This window comes from Ptychodera flava, chromosome 19 (genome assembly GCF_041260155.1).
Source record: "Ptychodera flava strain L36383 chromosome 19, AS_Pfla_20210202, whole genome shotgun sequence".
NCBI classification, from domain to species: domain Eukaryota; kingdom Metazoa; phylum Hemichordata; class Enteropneusta; family Ptychoderidae; genus Ptychodera; species Ptychodera flava.
This window is the reverse complement of record NC_091946.1, coordinates 1385850-1407902: the sequence shown is the minus strand read 5'-3', so window position 1 is coordinate 1407902 and position 22053 is coordinate 1385850. Positions and strand designations below refer to the sequence as shown.

At 36.0% G+C, this 22053-nt stretch overlaps 1 protein-coding gene across 1 annotated transcript in view; it reads left to right on the top strand.

Annotated features, from left to right (window-relative positions):
* Window positions 1–5614: 5614 nt before the first annotated feature.
* The window catches only part of LOC139118332 (tetraspanin-7-like), a 50205-nt gene continuing 33766 nt past the window's right edge, over window positions 5615–22053 (top strand). The window contains exon 1 of the mRNA XM_070681594.1: window positions 5615–5794. Within this exon, the coding sequence (XP_070537695.1) occupies window positions 5717–5794 (78 nt within the window). The 5' untranslated portion in view covers window positions 5615–5716. The remainder of the gene's footprint in view (window positions 5795–22053) is intronic.

Here is a 22053-nt window from a genome sequence, read left to right as displayed (position 1 = left end):
CCCAAAGCAGGCGCGCATGGAGTGCGATGGTGGCTGGTCTGCACGTCTAGCGTCTGGTTCTCTCCAGAGTTAGTTCGTTCCTTTTTCTTTGTTTTTTTTTTTTTTTTTGGAAAAAGATAAATTTATTTCCACATTGTCACAACTAAAACAAGTCTACATAACTGTGAATGCAATAAAATTACAATGCGTCTTGTCTGAAAACAAAAAATCAAATAATTAGCTGTTTAGGGACTGGTCAGTTTCTTCGACCGGGGGGGTGGATTCATGGGGGGGGTGTCACCCTGTTTTTGACTTTGGTGATAGGGGGGTCACCATGTTTTTGAAATGCTCAATAGGGGGGTCAGTGTGTTTTTGAATTTCGACACAGGCTCATCATTGCCTAAAATGCATCATGAGCCACAAATTTCATCCAGTTGCATTTTTCGGCATGCCCTTCGGGCACGTAACTTTAATAATCAGAAATATTTTTCAGCACGCCCAACTTTAACATATCAGGCATACATATATCAGAGATATATCAATCAATCAATCAATCTTTATTTACTCGACACATACTAACAGAGAGTATGGTATGGTACATCAAGATGTGTTACAAATGTAAGTGAACAATACAGAGAAAGAAAAACAACCATTCATCTCTGTAATACGAAAACATGCACTAATTACATTCATTGGAGCTGCTTGAGCTCAGTATGAACATGTGCTCTTTAAGAAAACAGTAAAATTCTGAAAGACAAATGAACAAAAGTTACCAGGACATTTTTCAGCTCGGAGCTGCTGGAGGGTTCAGCATACATTTGTATTCTTTAGAAATACAGCTAGATCAAGAACATTTTGTTCCATTAACTTTTTAACAACTTCTTCTTTTTCTAAGAGTCTATAACATTTACAAAAATCTGTACCACTACTTTGTCCCAATAAAATTCTTTCTGAAGTATGATTTTTACATGAAAATAATAAATGAAACTCATCATCAAATTTCATTATAATCACATCTCTGACAGATTCTTTCTAGGTTTACTTTTAATTCCCATTTCAATACCCAAGTTATGGTCACTCAATCTGAATTTGGACAACTGTTTACGGAGTGTAAAGTCAGACAAGCAATCTAAGTAATTTTCGAAGACAAACTCAGTTTTGAAAATTCTATATGTACGTAATTTGTTACCATTTCCATTTTTCTTACATCATCAAACAGATTTCTCCTCCATGAACCCAAATATTCACTTGTAAGATTTTCTTTTATTTTCTTCTTCAGTTGACAATATGATTTCACTCCCAATGAACTGAAAACATGCATATGATTACAATCCCCCAAATTGCGATTAATAAATTTCACCCAAGGAGATTGAATTTTTCTGTTTTCTGTGAGTGCCTTTTTAAGAATGTGATTTGAAGGCAAACTGTTCAGTCTACACCAATATCTTATAACAGACATATAAAGTGAGATCTTCAATGGTAGTCTACCCAACTCAGAGATATATGTATGTTCAATATTTTTCAGCGAGCTCTTTGAGCACATTACTTTAATATATCAGACATTTTTCACACACCCTTCCTGTGCATTACTTTAATATACAAGACATATCAGAGATATCAGGATGTTTCATATTTTTCTCCGTGCCCTTTGGGTGCCATACTTTAATAAATCAGAGATATATGCCAGAGATATCTTGATGTTTGCTAAGTGAAAGTGTACGATTATGAAATCTGCATTTCATATGAAAAGCATGACACTGAATTCCTGATACTTTTCTGTTCTCTCTATGAGAATTCAGTATGAGAAAGCAACATGCACAAATATCAATGTTACAAGAGAAGGTCATCTCAGACTCTGCACAAATAAGATTTGGCTAAAATGCCTCTCTATGGTTCCTCAGGAGATTTAATCGGATGGCTGGCAAGTCTTATCACCTATCAAAGTTTTTGATTTACTGCTTTTTCCTGTTTGATATTAATGATTGACATCCATTTCTGTACAACAGTTCAGGACATCTGGTTAAGCATAGAAAGTGTGAAATACATTCACAGCTCATTCAAAATGTACTGTATTCAAACTTTAAGATTGACACTTTGAAATTCCTATCTTACAACTGACATGCCAACAATTTCATTAAAACACAGAATGACTTAAAATATAAATGTATGTAAAATATAACACACACACACACACACACACATATATATATATATATATATATATATATATATATAATATATATATATATATATATATATATATATATATATATATATATATATATATTACAGTATTATATTATTACATATTACAGTTGTCGCTTGCGGGGGGTCACCCTGTTTTCAAAATTTGGAATAGGGGGGGTCAGCCACTTTTTGACGTCGGCAAAAAATAATCGACCTCGCGCCCCCCCCCCCCAGGCCGAAGAAACTGACCAGTCCCTTAATTACAAAGATCATCATATGAATGTATTCAGGATGCATTCTTCTCCTTCAAGTCTTACAAGGCTTGAAAACTTTGTGATAAAATCCTCAGTTTTGTTCATCATCTTATAAGTGAAATACAATGTATTCATCCATGAGGAGAGATAACATTTCAATTGCATGACATAGGATTGAAGGGAAACTTTAATCCCATCAAGAGTAACCGAATTTCGAATATTCCAAACTGTATATTTTACAAAGGAAGTAATACAGAAAATAATGTCAGATGTTGCATTATTATCATTTTCGATTCCTGCAATTGCTAATCTTTTGATATTGATATTATTGTCAAAGTTGTGTTTTCTGACAAAGAAACAAATACATTTCTGCCAGATTTCTTTTACATATTTACACTCAAATAAAATGTGTTCCAGTGTTTCTTCTTGGCCACAGATATGATACTACTCAATACCCAAAACATTTTCAAATACACCCCTCTATATGATCAAAATTTTTCAAGTCCTCCCCCACTATCACAAGTCCGTATATCAGTAGTGCGCGTGGAAAAAATAAACACGTATCGCACTGTTCCGCTGGCAGATGTTCAACATAGCAGTTTGTAAAGTCATATTCAGTAAAACAATCCTTGAAAGCTAAGTTGTTGACGTCTTGAAGAAAGCCATAGAAAGTAATGAGAAACTAAATATGAGAAGTATCTGTCTTTTGTACAAAATCCTTTTGATAGAATAGCATTAACAAAAACAAGAATTTCAAATCATATTTTCCCAGTTGAAGTTGATCGTTGTAAGAATATTGTTAGACACCTTAGACTTTGTACTTTATGCTAAAGAGAATTGCTGAAAGTTTCATTAACGAAAGTCTGAGCAAAAGATTTGTAAGTCTTTCACTTTCGAGGTGCATATTACCTTATGACTATCAAAAGGTGGAACTGCAATCCGTGGCACAATTCGGCCAACCAATAAACCAATTTGCATTTTCAAAAAGAAAATCGAAATGGCGCTAATTTCCAATTTTCAAATGGTTTTGTCATCTTGATTATTAACTTTTAGGCCTATTTCTAAATTTAAAATCTTTGGGCTGAGATTGAAATATAGGAAACAGGTGTATACTGCTGTGAGATGGCACTTTACGGCCATTCAAATTTCCCGCTGACAAACTCTATTTCCCACAATTCGTATTTCCGTTTTTTCAATTTCCAATATACCAAATGTCCGATTTTCCCATTTCATTTTGGGCGTGGCAGCTGATAGTATCTATCTTTGGCCTAGGAATGCATCAAATTGTGACAGTTATTTGCGCGGGTAACTCGTTCAATGGATCGAGTAACGAACATACAAGGAACAATAGTGTTGCGGCCGCCGGAAAGGAAAGTCCGATATAGGCCTAATCAGTTTGACCTGACCTGCTGAAGTTTTGCGCGCTTCCCGTCAACGTCGCAAACTGGAACATTGTGTAAAATTGTGACAGTCATCAGCCCAATCAGAGCGGGCATCTACATTTAATTTGATCTGATCAATTTATTCAGCTGTCAATCTTTGTATGCAATGATGTTCTCCTCATATCATAGTTTTAATCCGTATGCCGGCTCACTTTATAAATTGCACCCGTTCCAACCCGATCCAAATCTTGACCTTAGCGTTTGATATCATGTTTGAGACATCATCGTCTAACAGTTCGTTCAGAGATACCACTTGCCCTGGGCAAAACATTTTGGAGATGAACACCTATTTCGCGGTGACTTCTTCCTTTATCACCCATTTCTTGAATTTCCTGCGGCTGAACGCGCACCCGCACTCTACCAACCAAAGAACAGCTTTTTTTCTTGTCTTCCAGTATGTGAGACGATGTTAGGGATTGGCCAGTTTGTTCAGCCTCGCGCGCTCTGTACGTACGTGTGTAGTACTAGTACACACACTCAAGAGTTTGCAGAAGCAGTCTGAGATAGCGTTTTACATTTGCACTATGAATCGGAAGAAAAAATGTTGACATTGCACTAAAGCGGTCACTACTCTGACAATTTGTAGCTGTGGAAACGCAGCTATTGTTGGCGGGGTATAGCGTGCGCCGCTATGCGGGTCATCAAAAGGCGGGGTTGACCTTTGATGACCTTTTGATGACCTGCATAGCCACGCACCCTACCCCGCCAACAGATAGCTGCACAGCTAGACAATTTGATGTCCCAGTGAAGAATGTAAGATGTATAATAATAAGATTATCACGAAAATACCGCAAAGGATGCACTATGACATCGGCGCCGTGCATCACCCTCCGCTTCGCGTCGAGCGATATGCTGCGCCAATGTCCTCGTGAATCCTTTGCGGTATTTTCGTAATAACCTCATATTAGTAAAGTTACGCGCCCGAAAGGCGCGCCGAAAAATGAAACTGAATGATGAAATCCATGGCTAGCACGATGCATACTAGGCAAGTATGAGCCCGTGTCGAAATTTAAAAACACACTGACCCCCAATTGGGCATTTCAAAATAGGTGACCCCATCACCAAAGTGAAAAACAGGGTGACCCCCATGAATCCACCGGCCTCCAAGGCCGAAGAAACTGACCAGTCCCTCATTCCCGCTAATTTTTAAAAGTATCTTGTGCCAATCATCGTAACCAAGCCCCGCCCTAGTACATTTGGTCACACTGAGATAAATATTACACCTTAATTCCAATTAGATACAGTTATTTCCGCCATAGTATGAAAAGATACTGGGCCACGCCCCAAATGAAATGGGAAAATCGGACATTTGGTATATTGGAAATTGAAAAAACGGAAATACGAATTGTGGGAAATAGAGTTTGTCAGAGGGAAATTTGAATGGCCGTAAAGTGCCATCCTCACAGCAGTATACACCTGTTTCCTATATTTCAATCTCAGCCCAAAGATTTTAAATTTAGAAATAGGCCTAAAAGTTAATAATCAAGATGATAAAACCATTTGAAAATTGGAAATTAGCTCCATTTCGATTTTCTTTTTTGAAAATGCAAATTGGTTTATTGGTTGGCCGAATTGTGCCACGGATGAACTGCCTATTGAATTTACATAAATACCAATGGTTTACGCTTTTTTGCCTCTCAAGGATTCAGTTTTCGTTATCTGCTCGACATCGACGGCCGTCCCCCTTGGAAAGTGGTATCGACTTGGCAGGCTGAACAAATGTTTACATGTGAGGGCGCCAGACTGCATTGATTTCAAGAAGACAACGATAGTGATTTTCACTTCGAAGGCTGTGTCACTGCCTGGTAAGGAACATCTACTTGTCGGTGAAAATTTGTTCAGAAAGAGGGAAAAATGACCAAGCGACTGCAAACCACAGCAGCCATGAGCTGTCTGAAAATGCTACTGACGGTTTTCAACTTTATATTTTGGGTAAGTCAGTTATGAAGTTCTTGATATTGTATGAAAGGGGTTGATAAGCTGTGATCGCGACGGGCAGAGCGGTCATTCAGATGGAAATGACTCGGCGACTGTGTATCAAACATTAGTAATGCACCCGAGAATTACCATAAAAACGACTGAGGAGCTCTGACAGCGTTTTTTATTACAGTAACTGAATCAAGCAAATCGTTTGTTCCGTTTTTCATTAGAAATACTGAAAGAACTTATTTCGTGCACGATGTCCCGAATCCTCGATCGTTTGAGATGTGTTGACAAACGTTTCGTTTTCCCTTTCTGCTAATTCTGCTTGTCATAATGATTATCCCTTCCTACCTCCATGCTGCCACGTAGCACCTTGCAGGGAGAGATCTCACAACTGAAACTAGTGCCAGCAGTAATGGGAAAAGCGCGTCGAGACTGGCGACATCCACTTGAAATTGTGACTTTCCGATGTCAAACACGCGTTACTGGATTAGAATGGTGTACTTCGGTTTTCTAAAATTACACCAGTTTGTACAAGAGCTGGAGGAAGAAAGGGGAAAAGAAATCATTCAACTGTGTGAATGCTTCTTAAAATCAGCTCGTGATGAGATACACCAGCATTGCTATATTTTCATGCCTTTACTTCAAAATCTTGTGATCAAGAAAAATGGGTTTCAATGAAGGAGACAGCGGTACCTGCGGATAGAAAACAAATCTTAGGGAAACAAAAAAACTCAAAATCTAAGCCACGGCTTGTGAGCGTGTATTAGGAATTATTTTCCAATCATGAATATGAATAGCAATGAGAATTTGCTTAAAAAACGTTTTTTCTTTCACGTGATGCGTGGTGATCACCAATATAGGTAATATTTTGGCTGTACTGCTGATGTCATTTCTGATCAAAATGCATTTTTTGTGCATGTGGAAGACTTCCATTGAGAGTACACCACAGCTTGTCGTCTCAGCCGAAGGCACATATTGCTATATTTACTCACTGTCATCAACTTAATTTATGATGTAAAAATGTCACTTTGACAGAATGATTTGATGAATTATGCCCATTGTTTTGTTTGAGCTGTCATTGACATGTAGGACATGGTTCAAATTGTCTAATCCTAACATTGAACTAAGCTGGTATTCCAAATTGTAGCAATGATCGAGAAAAGGACAGCCTGCCTCAGATTTTCTCTTTTTGGCAATGAGGTATATTAAACATATCAGAAATAATATTTTGAAGCATTATCAATATGTAATTTTTTTACCCATAAGGGTTGTTGAAATGATTTATATTCAGCAAATGAGAATTAGAGGTGAATATATCAGTTCATGAAATTACGTGGACGATGTAAAAGTCAAATATATGGAATAATAATAATGTAACAATAATATTAAAATAATAACAAAGAAAACCGTGATTCAACATTATTATGTAAATTTGTAACCAGTTATATTTACCCATCCCTTTTTGTGAGGATTCAAGCAAACCTAAGTAGACAGGATCCCAAATATGATTATTTTCAGCAAATCCCTAATTAAAGAGACAGTAGTATACTTGTGTTTTAAGATCAATATTTTGTTTGTATTTTATACAATTATCTTCTGGTCTTATACAGGAATCACAATTGCATGAACAGCTTGTAATCTTGACGTTATAAATATGATAACTTCACAGATATTTCCTAAATTTTTTGCAGTATTAATGACCAGTCTAATAATGCTTCTTAATAGAGAATATTGTTGATCTTTTTGATGAAGTCAAGAGAAAATATGTTGATTATCATTCAAACCTGATAAACAAGAAATGAAGCCAGTATATGTGTTCAAAACATTGTTGGTAGATTTGATCAATTTCTGAATCTTAGATCAAATAAAATAATTTGCTGATTAGAGAAACTATCAGTTGAAGTAATTTACAAATGGACAATCACTGGCATTTTGATATGAAAATGTGGAAATTTTCTTTGAAGAGAGTTTTTGAAGATAAATCTTCAAAGGTCATGATGGGAAGGTTGAAGTGTCTGCAGGACTTTCCTTCTTGCTTCAAATAATTTTTGATGTAGAATTGTGATTTAGCAACAATTGACAAGCAGGTATTGTATCAGACTGAGATTGATGCTGGTGCAGTATGTTTTGAAAGCAGCACAGATGTCAAATTTTAGAGTTGGAACCAGGAGGTATTTTGTGTTACAAGAATAAAATCAGTCAGTTGATCATCAGGATTTTCAGATATTAATTGATGGTTTCCAGCTGTGTTCCTTTGTGATGCAAAGTAGCCATGTTACATCCTCGTCTGTATACAGTACGTAACTCAATCAGAACATTGCCTTGATATGTAGTATTTTCTATTTCCTGTTTCCGGTCAAGGCACAAATATGTGTCCTTCAACCATGCTGTTCTGTAGCTTGTTCGTTAATTATTAATCATTGTCTTGTGGTAAATGATCAGCAAAACCAGATCGTCCGTTCATTCCATTTGAATTCCTTTTCTTTCTTGCTCTACTAGTATTCATGTTTCTTCAATATTTCAACAAGATTTCTGATATATTGATGACATATCATTTCATGGTTGAGTATTTTTGACAGGATTTTGGTTCAATTTTCAACAGATGAGAATTGGTATACCTCATTTACTCCATTTTATAAAATTGAAGGGATGTATATCATTTTACTGTATGTGCATATTGAACTTAAATTTTTCGTTCAAGGGACTACAGGTTTCATCTTTTGAATAAAAGCAATCAGAACTAAATTGTGGATTGCAGGTGAACTGGCATTTGTAGATATAGAAACAAATGAAAAACTGAAACCCTCCATTGAATTTCTATTTTGAATGGAGTTTACAGAAGATACTTCCAAATGATTGGAGTGTTCACTTCTATGTGTAGAGGGGAACAAGTTCAGTCATTTAATAGTTTGATACTTTTTAAATGTACATGTTTGTATTACTGATGTCCTATGACCTTATCAGGCTTCTGATATTGAAATATAAAACCTCGCTAGAGTTCCCATTGTGAGATAGCAATAAAATCAATATAACCGTAATTATGATGGGAAAAAGCACATTGGATACTTTTGTAAGTTCATTTCTGTTCATAACTTCTAAATAATTTATTAGCCTTGCAGTTTCAATCTTTGATCGTCGTATCATAGATGGTTTTAAAACAAGTAAACTGGTGAAGTAGTAGCATGATAGGCAGAGTGTAATTCAGAGATGGGATAGGTCGTTTGTCAAAATTACACTAAAAATATGACAACCATTTATGTATTTTTGTCAACATATTCAACATTTGGTCAAAATCAAAGCATAGTTTCACTTCAATTTCAGTTTTTGATTATTGAAAGTTCAGTCACACAAAAATAATATCTCTGCCAGTGCCTGTAGTTGCCTGTCAAGCATGGAACCCTTGGCTTCAGATCCATTGCGTTAATACTGTAATATTCCTCTCTTCCATTTTGATGTACAGCTAAACAATGGAACACTCTGCGTGATCTTGGGTCTGTGGCTGTAGAACACAGCTGAAGTCATCAAGGACATTGCCCATGTGGTGTGTTCTCTTAACTATGTGCCTTGGATTACCATTTTTACCAATGTACGTACATGTTGGCAAGCTTTTGAAAACTAGCATAACGATTTTTAAACTCATTTTGTCAAGCAGTGTATTGGTACTTGTGTTAAATCAAAAATCTCTCAGGTTTTCTGTATTAAAAATGATGTACCTAGTAAATTTAATGAGCATTTTAGTGTGCAATAATACTTGTTTTATTGTAATTTAAATGGGGCGGGTTCGAGGCTGTGCTGGATATCGTGGGAACGAGGCTACCTTGAGTATTCATTGTTAGCTTTGACCCTCGAGCGGACTTTGGCTTGCAGCCTGTCAACTTGTATTAAAGTAGTTGACCTTGATCCCCCAACACTGTGTCTGTCTCTTATTATTGTTATTATTACGTTATTATTGTTGTTGTTTAGTGCTAGAGTAGCCAACATTTTAAAGTTTCTGACAGCTGTTTATCTTATGATCACTGGCATTATTTTTTTTAAATCAATGAACAGGTGATTAAACATTGTTAAAGTAGATTATCACAAATAAGTGACACTGCCTTGATAATTGTGAAATAATGGAAAAATCATTCCTTTTAGCTGATAATAGTGGGTGTCATATGATGTCAGTGTTATCTCAGAGTTCATATGCGACAGGGAGTTACATCAAGATTAAAACAGGTTTCTAAATGTATTTTTGCATGTGCACAACAATCATCTTGCATGGCCTAGCTGTACCATTAAAGACATTTGCATAATGAAATCATACTTGTGATAAGCAACTGGAACAAGTGTGTGTCTTTTTAGCTCCGCTGTCAGCGATTTTTGATTTTCCGTCGTCGTCATCGTCGTCCGTCGTCGTCGTCCGTCAACAATTGCCTTCTCCTCTGAACCCACAAGTCCAATTGCTTTGAAATTTTATGTGCAGTTCACTTGGGGTGACCTTACTTAAAGTTTGTTCAAATTGTGGTGAAATTTACACATTTGTATTTTTGGGGCATTTTTAGCTACTATAGACTATAGTCTATAGAAGCTATTGGGATGGGTATCCGTCCGGCGTCCGTCGTCAGTCTGTATGTATGTATGTATGTATGTATGTATGTATGTATGTATGTATGTATGTATGTATGTCCGTTTGTGAGGCGTCCGTCCACTCTAATATCTTGAGAACCGCAGTACTCACTGATTTGATATTTGTTGTGTAGATGAAAAATATGATTTTGAGAAACCAGTTTTTTTAATTTTTTGATATTGTTGAAAATAGGCAAATTAATGCCTAAAAAGGCATTTTTGGTAAAAAATCTTCTTCTTCATAACCGCTGGTCAGACAGCTTTGTTATTTGGTATACAGGTCCCTAGGGACAACCCAACTTGGATTTGTTCAAATTGTGATGAAATATGCAAATCTTTATTTTTAAGGAATTTTTTTTGTCATTTTTGATCAAAATTTGACTTACATTGTATGTAATTCTTGTACTGTATAAACCCTATCAATTCACCCAGAAAAAAATAATTAATATGATTTTAAAGCCAAAATAATTTTCGTGTAGAATTATCAGAAAGTTCAACTTTTTTTGACAGTTCATAGTGAAATGCTTACCATTTTGAAGGATTAAAACATGTAACGGTAACTTTCCTGAATCCCAACTTTGACATATTCTGAACCGTCATTTATTGTGCCCTGTATGTTATCTAAAAGAAATTGCTCAAAATAGTTTGTCATGATAGGGTGGTCAAATAAATAGAGATAGAGAAAGTTCTAATTTCCATTTATGGTTGACTTTGTAAGGATAAAATAAAATTACTTTTTGAGGAAAAAAATAGAGTGGTGAATTAAATTGTAATCTTTGTAACACGGACCATGCACTCGGACGTCGAGACAGACTCTGAGATTTATTATTCGGCATAATGTAAATTATTCCCGAATAAAATACTATCTATGGATCGCATATTTTCGTTTGTTTTGTTTAGACGGATTATTTTGTACAATTCCCCCTATTATAATTTTTGTAACACGGATCTGCCACCCCGATTGTAATTTTTGAAACACGGACCATGCACTCGGATGTCGAGACAGACTCCGAGATTTATTGTTCGGCATAATGTAAATTATTCCCGAAAAAATACTATCTAAGATCGCATATTTTCGTTTGTTTTGTTTTTACCCCCACTTTCGTTTTTGGCAGATCCGTAAGGACGCTATAGTAATGGATGAACGTGCGTTGTATCACGTGGGAGGGGCACAGCCCAACGAGGCTGTGCTCGTGCGACGTAGACGTTGTACCAACCATCTGTCGTTTGGGGTAGTGCATAGAGCAGTTGCACTGTCCAGAGCTAAGGTGGTACAAAACTGCACCTTAGTAACAACTGCACAACTAACCTGTTAGGAAATGGTAACACTAACGAGCTAAGTGTGCACTGAACTGGCCAAACTACGTACACGCTTCCCTTCAATGGCGAAGCTATGTCGTTGACACTACGTCAAAGCAGACTGCACTGTGCGACTCTTCCAAGTCGTTCAAAGTACGTGGCCAAGTGACACAACCCAGGGGAACAGGACAGGTTTGAGGGTGCTGCCGCACCCATAGCACTAACCCCTGGGTCTTCTACTAACTCACGAGCGAGGTGATGTTTCCCCGGTGTGGACGTGCGTGACGGCGAACGAGCTTTACTTCCGCAAAAGTAAGCTAGAAAAGGGCATAAAAGTACACATCCCCCGGGGCAAACAACGCCCAAGACCTCGTTATTTTCTCGACACAACCTCATCAGCGGTTGCCCCTCTATACGGGCATGCAAAATTTTTGAAGTCTAACACGTATATGGTCGGTAATCGTACCCCGAAAATGCGGTATTTTCCCGCCAAATGCCTGGCAGGAAAGCGTGCAGGAGAGCCAATCTTCTGTAGACACGGAAAAGGGGCCGGTTTTGACCGACTTGGCAGGATAACGGACAGGGGCACTCAGCAGGAAAAGGGTTAATTTTGTATCCATGTCTATAGTAGCTTCAGGGTCTTTGGCCCTATGTTTTGGTGTTTTTGGTAAAAAAATCTCCTTCTCTGAAAGCGCTTGTCCGATTGCTTTGAAATGTGATATGTAGTTTACTTAGGGTGACTTTAGTCAGATTTGTTCAAATCATGGTGAAATTTGCATATTTGTATTTTTGAGGCAATTTTTGTCATTTTTGGTAAAAAAATCTTTAAAAATTTTCTTCTTCAAAACTACCAGTCAGATAGCTTTGATATTTGGTACATATGTCCCTAGGGATGATCTATTTCAGATTTGTTCAAATTGTACAGAAATATGCAAATTTGCATTTTTAAGGCAATTTTTGCCATTTTTGGTCAAAAAATGTATTTCTCAAAAAGAACTGGTCAGATAGTTTTGAAATTTGGTATACAGGTTTCTATAGATGAACTAAGTAATTTCTGATGAAATCTGTAATTTTATATTTTAGGGCAATTTTTGCCATTTTTGGTCTAAAAGTGTGTATTTCCACAACTACTCATCTGATATTATTGCAATTTGGTATACAGGTTCCTACAGATCACCTTAACCCTTTTCCTGCCAAGTCCATATTTCACCACCAGGTCAAGATGGTTAAAATTAATGAAACACAACGTATTCCATATGATGTATTTTAACATAATATTGTACATTTGAAGGCTGTTGAAAACATAATACTGTAAAGTTGATTTTTTTGGACAAAAGATGCTATAACATACCAAGCCAAGTGTGTGAAAATACGTCATGTTTTGGCTCAATACCGCTTTTTACTGACTTGGCTGATGGGGAAGTGATACAGTTATTACTGTCTGGCAGGAAAAGGGTTAAAGATATTTATTGAAATTATGATGGGGCAATTTGTGCAATTTTGGTCAAAAATATGTTTCTCAAAAAGTACTGATCTGATAGCTAAGTTTGAAATTTGGTATGCAGGTTTCTACAGATGAGCTAAGTAATATGTATTGAATTTCTGATGAAATCTGTAATTTTGTATTTTTGGGGCAATTTTTGCCATTTTTGGTCAAAAAATGTGTATTTCCAAAACTACTCATCTGATATTATTGCAATTTGGTATACAGGTTCCTACAGATCACCTTAGAGATATTTATTGAAATTATGATGGGGCAATTTGTGCAATTTTTGGTCAAAAAATATGTTTCTCAAAAAGTACTGATCTGATAGCTTTGAAATTTGGTATGCAGGTTTCTGCAGATGAGCTAAGTAATATGTATTGAATTTCTGATGAAATCTGTAATTTTGTATTTTTGGGGCAATTTTTGCCATTTTTGGTCAAAAAATGTGTATTTCCAAAACTACTCATAGCTTTGAAATTTGGTATACAGGTTTCTATAGATGAACTAAATGATATTTATTGAAATTATGATGAAATCTGCAATTTTGAATTTTTAGGGCAATTTTTTTCCATTTTTGGTCAAAAAATGTGTTTCTCAAAAAGTACTGGTCTAACAGCTTTGAAATTTGGTATACAGATTTCTATAGATGAACTAAATTTGGTCTTTTTGAAATTATGATGAAATCTGCAATTTCTATTTTTTGGCAATTGTTGCCATTTTTGGTCAGAAAATTTTATTCTCAAAAAACTACTCATCAGATAGCTTTGGTTGACATGTTCTTTAGGGATGATCCGATGTGATATATTCAAAGTATGATGAAATCTTCAATTGTGTATTTTTGCAGCTATTTTAGCCACTTTTGTCTGGCCACTGCATTGAGCTATCAAAGATTTCCACCTTCTTCATCAACATGTGTCAAAAATAGTTATTCTCTACATAAACACAGCGGAGCTACATCGGCCGCTAGGTCGCTTGTTTAATATTTGTATCATACATGTTCAAATCCAATTATTTTCAAATCCAAGTATTTTACATGTATTTAGTATAGCAAATGTTTGAAATCATTGCTTTTAGAGATGAGTCACGACATAAACTATGGGTACACCATTCTCATGCCGTAGGAGATTCAACAACACAGACTCTGTACTTTCTGAACTAAAAAAGCAGTCTGTTGCTTGGCAATCAGAAAGTTGAAGAAAACAGTGTACTGTATTTTTATTTTACATAATATTGTGAAAATTTAGTTTGTCAACAGTCTTTAATACAGGTAGAATGCAGTCAGATGTCAGATGATGAATATTTCCAATAAATAAATATTTTTATCAGTAGACTACAGTCAATATATAACCAGTCTATGAATGACTGTTTTAATATGGGAAAGCAAATTTGACACAAGTTTATGAATCCCACTGTGCATCACTGTTGCAGTAGTACAGCTGTTTCTGTGTGACTTTTTAATATTCGATCAAATATCCACTTTCACAATTTTCTGAGCATCCATATTGACTGACTGATTAAATCCAAGATGGACATCCCTAGAGCTGGCTGAAATTGATCATATCACTAGATTTCTCTGTGTAGTTTCAAAATTTACTGGAAATACTACCTGTAAAGGAAAACATACTTGAGTCATTTTATCACAGTGCAGTTGTGGTGTGTTTCACAAATTGTAATCTGTGTTTTTGACACAGACATGTTTTGTGGACTCGCCACACTGCTTCTTCCAGCGCCCAGACACTATCAGACGTAGGATGTCTCAAATTTGATACTGTTTCTTGAATATAGCTGCTACTGTTGCCAGTAAAATGCTTATCATATGTGCAGACGTCAAATTTAATTCCTGCAGAAATGACAGTTCAAAGATATGATTGAAAATGGCAAACAGTGTAAATTTAATACTGTAATGTGGTAAAATTTCCTGAATGTCACCCTCTTTTATTTTGGAATCTGTGAAGTGATTTTGAGTTTCCTGTATATGGAAAGCTTGCACATTATCCGATATTTTCATTTGGTCCTGTAATAAGCTAACTCCTACGCCTACATCTTCCCACTTGACTCATTGGGTCCGTGGTAAGATTTGACAGCTATATTCCCTCAGACAATTACAGCAATCTTAGTTGCCATGGTTACCAATTCAAGGAGAGATGTCTGTAGTTAGCAATGTCATCTGCTCTGAACCTTCAAGTAATTGCTGAAGACAGCATAGTTCACTAAACCTCATTTTATATTTCCATGAATGCTTCCCACTCTCAGTGTTACAATTCATATTTCATCTCCTTCAGAGCATAGAACCTCTGTTGTCGTAGCTCGAAATATATATGACATCACATATTTTTGAATTTTAAATTATAAGTATGTCTACTTAAAATACAAACTGAAAAGTATTGAAGTTGGGCAAATGCAATTATAGTACATGTAAATCATAGCAGTAATGTTTGTTATAAAATTTTTTAAAAATAGGGCACCATTGAATAATGAGTGTGATTTCTATTGTGGTAGTTATTGCTGTCATCCTTGGATTTCTGATTCTAACAGAAATGTACCTGACAGTGATAGTGACTCTCACAGGAGAAAATGTACATGACTAATGTAATCTTAAAGGCCAGGGCTGGGTATAAATAGCTAGCTGCCCCTGTTAGAGTTAGTTCATGCAAAGTGTGGCTTGGGTGGCGTCATGCCAGATCGCTCCTTAAAAACCCTGCCAAAATGGTCACAGGCGAAGAAACTTCGGAATCCATGCACCTATACCTAACTATGAATGTCTAGTGATTGAATGTATAGATAAAATTTTATGATTTGAGCATAAATAAAGCTGATTTTGATCGATGAAGGTATTTCTCTTTGTCTTCAACTAGCGTGGCAAGCGGCAATAACAAAGGTCTGCAAGCTGTCAATCAAAAAAGGATCCGATACATATGTGAATCGGTAAACGTTTGCGATGTCAACATGTTAGATACGGCACAGCATTGTAATTAGATGGAGTGACTGCAGTACAGACCCGCAAGCACAGGCGCTCTGTAGCTTGGTAGTCTGCTAAATAGATCGATTTTCGGCTCAATCTATCGATCCCGTAGTCGATATGCCCACGACTGCAACCTAAACACTCATTTAGCAGTGCGGGCATGTCGACCACGGGATCGATAGATCGAGCCGAAAAACTATCTATTTAGCAGACTACCGAGCTCAAGCACCTGTGCCCGCTAGTATGTCACTCAAGCCATAGCGCGTTCTTGCGTAGACGCCGTACCAAGACACGCTGCTATTTCCAATCGTTTGTTCCACAGAACTGTCATGTAAAGTTCAGATTCAAGTTCTTTTAGATTTTGCTGTTGTGAAAAGTATTATTATTATCGTCTTGCCGTTTTAAAAGATTTTTGAGGAACTAAACGACATCGTGTGTTGCTCCATTGCTATGGAATCCGATGTCAAGGAGAAGCGGTGACGTTTTTCAATCAAGTTGAATAAAATTTCCTTTCTGTTTGCATTAGTCAATTTATCGGAAATACTTTTGTTCACAATTGATTAAACTATAGACAGTTGACTGTTTTGATTCTCCCGTCTATGATTCGATATTCACTGACTCATACTTTCTCTTCTTTGTCGATTGATGAAAGTAATTTTATCTTCAATACTCTGTCCTAATTTGACAGATGTAATATCCAAACCTATATTGTCATTTATTTCTGACCAACGTACAAAAACTTGGTCCATTCGCCAAAGCACATATCTGACGAGATGTTTTTGCGAAACAGTGAATAAATGTATTGGATGAACAGCCGTACTCTATGCATTAGAGGATATCCATGTTGCAGTCTCTCCAAAAAAAAACCCGGGGATGTTTAGGCGATAACACAGGCGATGACTCAGTATATAGTTGAATAAAAAAAACTTTTCGGACATCATATTTTTATCTAAGCGTACACTTGTTGGTTTGATGTGCGACCGTACGCAGATTGCCCATATTCTCCTTAAAACTAGTCAAAACAATTCTGCTACAATGATGGTGTCTCTTTGTGAACGTCCTTGAACCCGTATCCGCGACCATTTTTTTTTTATTTGTTCCATGGTTGATGATTGGTGGAATTCATGTATCAAAATTTGAAGACACACATGATTGAATCCTGTGAATGTTAGGCAACTGACAGTGTGTTGGAACGGCAACAGTCCACGGACCATGGGAGTATCAGCACTACGCAGTACATTGCATGCTTTCTTACAGCGTGTTTCCATAGCTACCATGCGAAATCCGGCTTTGACCGATGTTCCTGTCCTGTCGGAGGATAACTTTCGAGCTGTGTAGCTACTGTTGAGGTTTAGATATCCAAATCTTTCATGTTCGAAAGGCTTATCGATTTACAGAAAATACTAAACTTTTGTTTACATGTACATAACCCAGCACACGGGGCAAAGCTAAATACTTACCAGGTTGGAAAATTTCTGCGAGTTGCTCTCTCCAGCGGTCACAAGGAAAAATACGTTGGTATCATTGATCCGCCATGTTTATTGTTGTTTGTACGACTAGTTTGAAAGTCATAGACTTTCTTAACGGTGAAATTCATATTGCAATTCAATATTTTACGCACGAAGTCACCTGTGCAATTAAATACGTCCATTCGGGAGCAGAAACGTTTACAGACTTTCGATGGTGATAACTAGCTCCATGCCGTGACATGTCTTCAGTTACGAAGTTTATCCAGTAAACTTCGTAAATCGAAATTGACATTAACATTGAGCGGTGATCGTGAAGCGTTACATAAATGTCAGCAAAATAAAACATCAAATGGCTAGACTTTAGAGAGAGAGAGAGAGAGAGAGAGAGAGAGAGAGAGAGAGAGAAGGGAAGAAGTGGTTTATGCACTCGCGAACTGATCATGCTATAGGATGGATGGATGCAGTGTCGGTTTACACATTTGCGCTGCACAGATATCGAAAATGTACAGATACTTTCCCGAAATTTGACTTATTTTATAAGAAGAGTAGAACAAAACCAAAAGTGTTGAAGATACTCTTCAGATGCTTGATTCGCAAGTTTGCTAAAGTTATATTATACGTATAGAAATAGTCGCTGTAGTCTTCTGTTCAAAGAAATATGTTCTTAAACACAGTGTTTCTTATGATCGGTGATGTGACCTTTTATTATTTCTGTAAATAAGCTTATAGATTAATGCACCACGGTTTAATTTTGGATTAATTCAACGATTTCAAACCGTAATTATTTTTTTAGTGAGAGGGCTTTTAGTAGTTCTGTAGACGAAACGATCGGAAATAGCAGAGTATCTTGGCAATGGCACGATGTCTACGCTATCGTTTAGCTGCAGCTATTGTACAGTTGCAGTGCGCCCGGGCCCCGGGTAGGCCTAATTCGGAACGTAATGCCGTCAGTTGCAGCGGCGTCATGCTGTAACTTTGTCATTACTGTTGAAGTATACCTTTTATTGCTACAAGCATTACGGGCCGCTTCATGAAACGTTTCTTAGTGTACTGGTCTCGCCATTATATTCAGTTACGTATGATCTGTTGTTTGCATGTCAAGACATTGGTTTATTTGCAACCTCCTGTGCACACTAATCGTCACCGTAACTTACAAAGACATAAACATTCAATCCCGCCTGTGAATGTCAAAGGTGAACGGGATTAATTTGATCCCAGGTATCAAGTCCCTGGCCTTTAAAGTTTATTGATTAATTTCATGGCAGCAAAAACAGGGAGTTAAATAATCACACTGTTTTGATAATGAAGAAAAACCTAACATACATGAGTTAAAAAATTAATTTCCATAATATCAGTAAAATTATTGTTGTTGTTATATTATTGTTATTATTGTTGTTATTATTATTTATTAGCTCACGTGTGTAAACATGTGGGCTATTGTCATAGCGATGTCTGTCTGTCTGTCCGTGTGTGTGTGTGTGTGTGTGTGTGTGTGTGTGTGTGTGTGTGTGTGTTAGTGTGTCTGTCTGTCTGTCTGTCTGTCTGTCTGTTTACACGATAACTCAAAAACGCCTGAACGGATTCTTTTGCAAGAACTGATTAGAATTTAGTTAGTGTGGCTTGCATATTAATGAAGTTATGCAATATCATTTTTTTCCATTCAATGGTTTCCCTATGGAGACGGTAATGACAGTGTAGACATATATCAAGAAATACTGCACAAAATTTCATGAAACTTTTCACAGATGACAATCTAAGAACATTATGATGATACTGTGAGTGTCATGTCAATTATCTTCTCATTTGCATATTTAATGAACTTTTGTTATTAGTGAGATAACTCTGAAATTCCTGCACCAAACTTGATGATACTTGCAACAAATATTGATCTGATATATATCTAATTATACTTTGAAGCATTAGACAGTGTCAAGTTAATAAATAGCTCATTTGCATATTTTATGGAGGTTTGTAATTAGTCATATAACTCCGTTATTACTTCACCAAATGTGATGAAATCTGCTGCAGATACTGATCCGACTGATATCTAACTGTAGTGTAAAGCATTTAGTAGTGTTAAATTAATTAAGGGTTCATTTACATATTTAATGAACTTTGTAATTAGGTATATAACTCTGAAATTACGGCACCCAAGTCAGTGAAATTGGGTACAGATATTGTTTTGATAAATATCTAATTGTACTGAGAAGCATTTGGCAGTGTCAAGTTAACAAATAGGTCATTTGCATATTTTATGAAGTTTAGTAATTAGTGATATAACTCCAAAATAACTGCACCAAATGTGATGAAATCTGCTGCAGATACTTATCCGACAGATATCTAATTGTGTTGTAGAGCATTTAGTTGTGTTAAATTAATTAAGGGTTCATTTGCATATTTAATGAACTTTATAATTAGTGATATTACTCCAAAATTAAAGCATTAAATTTGATGAAACTTGCTACAGATGTTGATCTGATAAATATCAAATTGTACTGAGAAGCATTGAGCAGTGTCAAGTTAATAATTAGGTCATTTGCATATTCCATGAAGTCTTATAATTAGTCATATAACTCCGAAATAACTGCATCAAACGTCATGAAAACTGCTGCATATACTGATCCGACAGATATCTAACTGTGTTGTAAAGCAGTTAGTAGTGTAAAGTTAATTAAGGGTTCATTTGCATATTTCATAAACTTTGTAATTAGGTATATAACTCTGAAATTTCGGCACTAAAATTTTGTGAAACGTGCTACAGATATTGATTTGTGCGAAGTTTTAAAAAAACCTGCTACATATAGTGATAACATATATCTCATTGTTCTGTGAGCGTACTACTATTAATGAAGCTGTTGTAAAACACGTGAGCATATTCAGTTCATATCTGGTTAGCTACTATAGACTATAGTCTATAGAAGCTATTGGGATGGGTATCCGTCCGGCGTCCGTCGTCAGTCTGTATGTATGTATTGTATGTATGTATGTCCGTTTGTGAGGCGTCCGTCCACTCAGATATCTTGAGAACCACAGTACTTACTGATTTGATATTTGTTGTGTAGATGAAAAATATGTTTTGAGAAACTGTTTTTTTTTAATTTTTTGATATTGTTGAAAATAGGCAAATTAATGCCAAAAAAGGTGTTTTTGGTAAAAAATCTTCTCCTTCATAATCGCTGGTCAGACAGCTTTGTTATTTGGTATACAGGTCCCTAGAGGTAACCCAACTTAGATTTGTTCAAATTGTGATGAAATATGCAAATGTGTATTTTTAAGAAATTTTTTTGTCATTTTTGGTCAAAATTTGACTTACATTGTATGTAATTCTTGTACTGTATAAACCCTATCGATTCACCCCAGAAAAAATAATTAATATGATTTTAAATAATTGAATTAATTAGGAAATCATCAAAGCCAAAATAATTTTAGTGTAGAATTATCAGAAAGTTCAACTTTTTTTTGACAGTTCATAGTGAAATGCTTACCATCTTGGAGGATTAAAACATGTAAAGGCAACTTTCCTGAATCCCAGCTTTGACATATTCTGAACCGTCATTTATTGTGCCCTGTATGTTATCTAAAAGAAATTGCTCAAAGTAGTCAATAGAGATAGAGAAAGTTCTAATTTCCATTTATGGTTGACTTGGTAAGGATAAAATAAAATTACTTTTTGAAGAAAAAAATAGAGTGGTCAATTAAAAGAGTGGTCAAAGTGATAGGGTTTTTATGGTAAAGCTGAGCTGTAAGATTCCTCATGTGCTATTTATAGCAATTATGCAATCTGTGTAAACAGTGCAATGAAAGTTACATGATTCCTTATAATGCTTTTGATGACCTTGAACTTCTTAAGTTTCAAACATTTGTCTCTTCAGTGTGCTTTCTCTGAGTATGTACAGTCTCAACTTATTCAACAGAACTCACTTACAATGTTAATCAAAGATATCCACCTTCTTCATCAATACATGTGTCACAAAAGGTTATTCTCTACATAACACAGCAGAGCTCTGTCAACTGTTGAGTTGCTTGTTCTTTCAAAACCGCTGGTTAGACAGCTTTAATATTTGGTTTACAAGTCCCAAGGATTACCTAAGTGAGATAATTTCATACAGTCAGGAAATACTTAAGGTAGAGACACACGTTAGATGATACTTATTTTAAACTCACTTTTTCTCAATAAATTTCACTTTTAGACCCCACACATTATATATTTTCTGTTAGCCCTATATCTCAACATTATGAAAAATATGTTTATTTTCCAAAATCACAGTGTTTGTGACCATTTCTCTCAAAATATGCGTTTTTGAGTTTTTTTACCTAAAAAAAATTAGGTGTTACAGGACTATGGCGACTTGAGATCTTTTAACAGAAATCAACAATTGAGTAGTCTTGGAAAAAAACGATGTCCCAGATTTTTTTATTCCCTTTTGTTTCAGCACAATAAGGT